The sequence below is a fragment of the Sesamum indicum genome, linkage group LG2 (genome assembly GCF_000512975.1).
Source record: "Sesamum indicum cultivar Zhongzhi No. 13 linkage group LG2, S_indicum_v1.0, whole genome shotgun sequence".
NCBI lineage: Eukaryota > Viridiplantae > Streptophyta > Magnoliopsida > Lamiales > Pedaliaceae > Sesamum > Sesamum indicum.
Window position 1 is genome coordinate 17,849,537 of NC_026146.1, and position 7,474 is coordinate 17,857,010.

At 36.0% G+C, this 7,474-nt stretch overlaps 2 protein-coding genes across 3 annotated transcripts in view; one reads left to right on the forward strand and one right to left on the reverse strand.

Annotated features, from left to right (window-relative positions):
* LOC105156628 (polygalacturonase At1g48100) overlaps positions 1–862 on the forward strand; it is a 2,611-nt gene extending 1,749 nt beyond the window's left edge. The window contains exons 7-8 of the mRNA XM_011072821.2: positions 1–91; positions 202–862. The exon at positions 1–91 is cut by the window's left edge and continues 20 nt beyond it. Of these exons, the coding sequence (XP_011071123.1) occupies positions 1–91; positions 202–606 (496 nt within the window). The 3' untranslated portion in view covers positions 607–862. The remainder of the gene's footprint in view (positions 92–201) is intronic.
* Positions 3,258–5,543, reverse strand: LOC105156629 (high affinity nitrate transporter 2.5). Of its 2 annotated transcripts, none has more exons than XM_011072822.2 (3): positions 5,392–5,543; positions 3,925–5,079; positions 3,258–3,829 (listed from the first exon to the last, which is right to left on the reverse strand). In XM_011072822.2, exons 2-3 carry the CDS (start codon positions 5,067–5,069, stop codon positions 3,457–3,459), a joined length of 1,518 nt encoding a protein of 505 aa, XP_011071124.1. In that variant the 5' UTR covers positions 5,070–5,079; positions 5,392–5,543; the 3' UTR covers positions 3,258–3,456. The 2 variants fall into 2 exon arrangements, with proteins under 2 accessions (XP_011071124.1, XP_011071125.1); XM_011072823.2 differs by having other exon boundaries at positions 3,925–5,243; positions 5,392–5,518.

Genomic DNA, 7,474 nt, shown 5'->3' on the forward strand with positions numbered 1-7,474 from the left:
AGACAAAAGTGTTGCATGTGTCTCCAACATTGTAGTCGAGAATATCATAATGCAGAACACTCTATACGGTGCAAGGATCAAAACATGGCAGGTAAGAGTTACCGATCTTAAAGCACCAAATTTGAGATAGTTCCCGCTTCAGTCATCTTCTTTATACACAATTGATTTCTTAGCTAACATTTCCTCATATTTATATTGTAGGGAGGTCTTGGATCAGTGAAAAACGTGACATTTTCCAACATCCAGGTCTCTGATGTTAAGGTTCCAATAACTATTGATCAGTACTATTGTGACAAGAACGTGTGCAAGAATCAAACAGGGGCAGTGGCAATATCAGGAGTTACGTTTAATCAGATAATCGGGACATATGCTGTGCAGCCTATCCATCTAGCCTGCAGCAATTCAATTCCATGCACAGACGTGGATTTGATTTCCATCCGACTGGAACCCTCACCGCAATACCGCGGATTTCAGCAAGCATTGTGCTGGAATTCTTATGGCAAATCATTTGGGCCCCTTGCTCCTGCAAGCATGGACTATTGTGTAAGAAGTGGAAGTGATTTTGTCAAGAGAATAGCAAGATCCCATGATGCTAGTTGTTGGTAAATCACTCAACCACGTCTTCCAACCCGAGCTTTGTGCCTGATTTTCATTTGCTTCCCTTCTGCAATATATTAAACTGCCAGAAGGTGATGGTTTTGGTTTAACTTAATGGGCACAAATATGTAGAATTTCAATATATTGTAAACGAAATAAAATTGAGTTAGAAAAGCCCTTTTGCTTCTTCTTTTTCGTGGTTTTCATTCACAATCATCACTACATGGACACAAGCACGGACAGAAAGAGATGGCTAAAGATTCTGAATTTCTGAAACTATGTTGTCCAAATGCAGCAGCATCTTGACCACAACTTATTCCTATGAAAGAATAAAGGTAATGAAGGACATTCATCAGACATTCAATTTTGCAAGTTGTGTCTAAAATAGTGGAAAAGAAAATGTAGCCATTGTACAAAAAGGAAGTAAAAAACAACAATTAGCAGGGTGTTGGAGTTCATTTTGTCTGTCACTCATCATCTCTACTGGCGGTTTTCTTGGTTAGCCATGTAAGCTAGCATTATGGAATAAAGTTAAGTCTATAATATAGTTTAAATCATACACAGACGCTTCAAATTATTATTTTTCAAAACCACTTATGTACCAGATTAAAGGCTTTTTGCAAAATTCAAGACTTATTTTGAGGTGGATTTGCTGACGTATAATATCAACTGAAGTTCAGACAAAACATATACATTGAATTCTGTCCGTTGGACATTACTCTTCAGGAATGCATGAATAAAATATTCACACGGTCTGGTGAAGCTTTAATATGACTATTTCATTCTTGTGATGTTTCGAAACATCATACTGTAACAATGAATGTTATAATGTGCAAGAAAATGATAGAGACGGATGCGAAAGAAACAAAAACTAAAAGACGACTACATCAGTTGATTATCTATCATATTACTGAACTGCCCATGTAATTTATTAGAGAATGAGATTGTATTGTGATAATTGTGCTCCATTCCCCTGAAATTTGGTATAATTACACATAGACCTTCTATGGTTTGGGAACTTACATCCAACACTCTAAGGTTTGCTTACGCCTCACAAATAAATCTCCACTGTTAGCTAAAATTTACTAAATTTGCTACTATTAACAAAAAAATAAAAAAACTCTATATTAATATCAACAAATTTGATGAATTTTGACTAATAAAGGGACTTATTTGTTAGACGGAATCAAATCTAGGAATGCTAGATGTAATTTTCTAAAACACGAAGAATTTAGATATAATTGTACTAAATCTCATAAGAGGAGAATGTAATTATTCCAATTGTACTTTTATAATATCCACCATAATTTTAAAAATGTAGTATTTTTGGTTTCAGACATCTTTTCATTATGTATTTAACGAAAAAGGTCATATGACCATTAATTACTCAATCTGAAAACGTAATGGTTGCATGATCTTTTTTCCTTAGGTATCTAACGAGAAATGAATTATGGGACAAAAAATACTATTATTTAAAAATTATGAAATCAAGAATGAAAATCTCATAATTAATAATACAAAAAATATAAAAACTTTGGGGGACAAAAAAAGGGTTAATGTGGGGACGAGAAAGTAATGGAAAGAAGGTGGAGGGTGGAGTGGTTTAGTGGTAGTGCAAGTCATATGGTGGGGCTGAACTTTTGAGTTTGAGCTTTTGGTGGGGCAGAAAGATGTGAAGTGTGGTGTAGTGTAGGGCAGTAGATTAGTAGGCACCGTCCAAGTCGCCGTTTTAGTATATATCTTTATTTAAGCGCACGCCTACTCACTAATCACTCCTAAATCATTATAAAGTTGAATAAAGGCTAAAAAGCTGCTCACCTCTATTTTTGGCCAAAAAGTTGTCAACTTTTGTTTCGTTTTAGTTAAGTTGTTGTGTGATTAAGAAATAATTAGGACCAAAAACATGAGTCCCATACTCCTAACAAAATGATGCAATCACTAATTGCTTCTATTAGATTATAATTACTTGCACTTTTAATATCTTAGTGAGACAGAAAGATATAGAATCAAGAATTCAAATAACTTACAAATAATTATATTTACACCTAGCTTATTGATTGTTTATATAAATTATTCCTGTCTTTCATATAAATTATATATATATATCTCCTAAAATATCAACATTATTACACCAACTTACCCTTATTTTTTAGCTGTTAGGGGTGGTTTGTATAATTATGTAGAAGATAAGGCTGATTTATGTAAATAAATTATAAATCAAAAGTAAATATAATTATCCTTTTTTTAAAAAATGATAATGTAAAACAGAAATAACACCATTCAGTTAGCCACTTTAATTTTGTGTATTGGGCTTTTCTCTTAATCAAGGAAACTGGAGTACGTTTAATGGGCTAGGTTAACTATGCCCAATAAGAGCATACGATATTTCGTGTTAGTGCGCTGTTTTTCTACTGAAAGTCGTTAATTGGTTATTAGATACCGACTGGGCCATCACAAGGCTCATTAATTTCACGGTTTATCAGACATTTGTTTTGGGCTTCTCAGTTCGGCCTAATCCCTTAGCTTCTTGATCGAACTCCATTCATATTTGTGGTACAACGTGTGATGGGTATGAATTCCTATGTAAAGATCTTTATCTGTGCTGGTTTCCTGTTATCGGTATACACACATAAGTGACGTGAGAAAATGCAGAAATCATGTGGATCTGATGCAAAACGAAGTTGGGAATACAAATATTAGCTTATTGGTTGCTTGAGATTGTAAAATAACCTTTCTTACAATTCTTTACACACCTTAGCCAGCAATGTCCAACACCAGATATTGCTGCAACAAAGACTTGCCATTTGAACAACTTTGAAAGGAGTTTCTAAACAACTAAAGATGCTGAATATACTAAGTTCAGACATATGTATCGGGAGTGCTGTTGTTGGGCGTGGGCGCTGATCCAATCCTTTTACCTCTTTCACTTCTGCTGTTCTCTGAGAATTTCAAGCTAGCTTTGTGGAAACCTTGTTCTTTCTCTGCTGAATTCCATTCAGACATGTAGTAGTCTTCTTCTGTTGTGCTTTTAGACGCGGGTCCACAGAACATTCCACCCCATTGTGGGAAGTGTATCAATGTAATTAGTAAGGTGCAACATATGATCATGACCCCCATCAATGTTAGCCCTGTTTCTGTGGAGTATCTCGATCCTCTGAAGAAAATTACTTGAGTTAGAACTGCGCCTACGTTTCCACCGCCACCAGTCATCCCAGATATAATGCCTAAAGACCTGGTAAGCAAGAAAAAGATGAAGGTTTAAGCAATTTAGGTGCAATGGAGATTGACACATTTCAGTTGATGTATATGACTAGTCAGAAAGCATACCTTCTTGAAACGAAAGGAACAACACCAAAGGTAAGCCCACAGGCAGCTTGAACGAAGACGGAGAATATGAGCATCACAGCAATTGATACACCCAAAGATCCCACTTTGCCTAAAAGAATGCAGAAAACTCCGCCTAACGTCTGGACGATCCACAGAGTCCACAGCCTTCCTCTCATTCCAAACTTCTTTGCCATAAGATCCGACAGCATCCCTCCTCCAGGTCTGGAGAAAAGATTTGCCAGCCCAAAACTGGCTGCAATAATTCCAGCTGTGTGAAGGTTCACATTGAATCTATCGTAAAAGTACTGCGCAATTATGTTGTCTATTGTGAGTTCAACGCCGAAGCAGTAACCATAAGTCAAAGCCAAGATCCATCCTCTGTAATTTGTGACTGCGTGATGGAAAACCTGTGCGAAATTGTCTTTGTGCTTGTCTCCTGATTTATGAAGTTGTGAGTAGTTCCCATCTGGTAAATCTTGGCCCAGAAAGAAAATACCATATGCTGATAAAGTCTGAAACAGGGCAGGGATGAAAAACGCAATTCTCCATGCTGTGAATTTGGTTGCACCAATATGATGGATGAGATCAAACACTAGGGGCATGATCAGCTGCGTTGCTCCACCTCCAAGATTGCCCCAACCGCCTGCAACGCCATTGGCCGTGCCAACGACCCTTGCAGAGAACATGGAGCTCATCCAGAATTGGGTCGACACAAACGTCGCAAGGGAGAAACCAGTGAAAAAGCGGACCAGAAGGAACGAGACAGCAGAATTGGCGATGGAAGTGCAGTAAACTGCTGGTGCAGTGAGTAAAGTGAGAGATGCAGAAGCAAGACGAGGCCCGAATAAGTCACAGGCTGTCCCCATGGCAATTCGAGCAAACACTGCGCCTGAAACAGCCGCTATTCCTGCATTTCCAATGTCAGTGGCTGTCAGGTCAAGGTTGTCTCGGATGATAGGTAGCAGCGGTGGAGCAGCAAAAGTGGAGACGAAACATGCGAAGAAAGAAATCCAGGACAGATGAAATGCCCGCATGTGAGGTGCAGCCACTGAGAATAGCCTGAATTCAGTGGCCTTGTGTTCAGAATCCACCGGAAGCGCAAATTTCTTTTGATAAGAGTCATCTCCACCCTGAGATATCTCCATGTTACGTGAACTGCAGAAGAAGATTAGAGTTAGTAAACTTTGATTTGCACAAAACTAAACTGCTTCAGTCCCTTTTGTGCTGGAAAGGAGATGAGCACAACAAGTTATCTTGGTTGGTTTATATAACAGTGAAGTCTCCGATATGACAACGTGCAATGAATCTGTATCCTTGTTCTGTCCTAGACCAATAAACTAGTTGTTAGAAAATAGTACCAACTCAAAGCTGAAACCAGCGAACCTATTCCTTTCAAAGTTCGCAAGTTTCAAACTTTCCGAGGTTTTGCATCAACAAGATTGATGCTTATAATCTTGGAGAACTGACCTTTTCTGTGTAAGAAGGGAGTTCCAAAGGCTCAAAACTCCTACACTATCGCCGAGTCACATTGCTCACTTACTCTTTGACATGTGGGAACCAGAAAGAATGAAATTTCCAAATGAGAATTTGGTTTTTGTTTTTGTTTTCTACTTACGAAGTTGGATTATTAATGGCTAGTGGTCTCAAGCTCAAAGGTTTCTGCGTACTACGAAAGTGATGTTCAAGAAGACTTCTTGTTCCATCCATTGACTTTGGAGGTGAGGACAGCTTACCGGGAACCAAAGCCAATGTGCAAATCTTGACTTGGTAACAGATTCCTGTTAGATACTTAGAATTTTCTTTCATGCACATATTGACAATTCAGCCCTCTTTGTCCATTCATTACCTCTGACATGATTACTTTTTCCTATTCCCTTCACCAAAAACAGGAGAAAGGGAAAACATGAAACATGTGTATTTCATCTCACTGAACCTCTGAATGAAAAAGCTATGCAACTTAGAAGGTTGAGACTTGTCAGCAGGTAGCTAGTCATGATGATTAAGGAAAGACAGAGATTCGGATCCTCTTATGACTTTTCCTACGGTTCTCATGAATTGGAGCTTATGTTCCTGCTATGATTTGACATCTCCTTAAAGCTCTTTCCAAATTGGAGGGTAAAAAATTGAGCAGAACGTGTGAATCTTGAATACTATATAAGCAAAGCAACTACAGTAACTGCTACCTCAGTCCGAATCACACACGACAGTGGAAAGAGTTAAAACTTTAATCTACCCTCTGTTTTACTTGTTAATTTGCTGTTGTGTTGAAGGCTTGAAGATCTTGTAGACTGGGGGCTGTTTTGGTCATTACACATCAACAAGAAGGGTTTGTTTGCATTAATATATTGTATGGTCAAAAGAATGGGATATTCATTGTTAGTATAGAATCTTGCAAGTATCTAGTAAACAATTAATGCACTGCTCAGTGTTTATTTTTAAATTTAGTAAATTATTTTTTTCATTTTTCTAGAACAAATATCAAGATATATATATATATATATATGTATATATATGACTAACTTTCAAAATGATCTACCTTAAAGGGGTCTATATATGTTTAGAGTTTAATATTAAAATCACAATACACAAAGTATTGAATGCAACATGAATTTAAAAATATATAAAAAAAAATATTAGAATATTTTATAGAAATATCAAAGTTTGTGGATGCAAAATTTTAGAAAAATTTAGAGGTTGAGAAAAGTATTAAGAAAGCTCTATATATAATTGAGAAGCCTTTCTAGTATTTAAAAATATTTTAAAGAATTTTTGGAGCTCCTTGCAGCTCCATTAAGATTAATCGTCACCGTCTATTTGAAGGCTCAACGTATAAATATTAGGTAGAAACTCATTTTTAATAATCAAGTTTCAGTATCAAAATTTTCACTAAAATCTTTTATTTTTTTCATTCCTTTCCTTTCTTCAAATTTACTTCACTTAATACATAATTATTAATAATCTGAGTTAAAAATAATAATTATAAAATAAGTGTAAATTTAAAAAAAAAAAACATATATTTATGTATTATGTTAGAACATTGTCTAATGATAGACTTAAGAACAAAAACTGCAATACATTCTATTAGTACCATATAAGTAGCTTTAGTATAGCGGCTACCTCGCTCCTAATTCCACAAAACAAAGGAAAGAGTTAAATATTTCATCTGCCCCTTTGTTAATATGCTGTTGAAGATTTCAACATCTTATGGCCCGTTTTGGTCATTTTAAATCAACTATAAGCATTAATGTATTGCATGGTTATCGGAATGGTATATTTATGATTAGTTCATAAGCTTTATATAATAAACAATCAATGCATTCACCTGTCGTCCTGCTAACTTCCCCTTTAATGGTGCATGGGAAATACTCCTTCATCATTCATTACATATATAGTAAAATTCTATTTATAGTAGGGATTTTTCTAGACGAGCATGTTCTAGACCTATCAACTACAACTTACAATTTATGATATTGTATGATGTAAGTTTTCAATGAGTTGGATGTAATATACAGATTTCATTCAAGTCTTTTGAATTATAAAAGGGTGAAGG

Coding starts and splice junctions, on each gene's coding strand:
- LOC105156629 (XM_011072822.2), bottom strand. CDS start 5,069: ATGGAGATATCTCAGGGTGGAGATGACTCTTATCAAAAGAAATTTGCG. Junction 3,830..3,924: donor GTTCCTTTCGTTTCAAGAAG/GTATGCTTTCTG, acceptor CTTGCTTACCAG/GTCTTTAGGCATTATATCTG.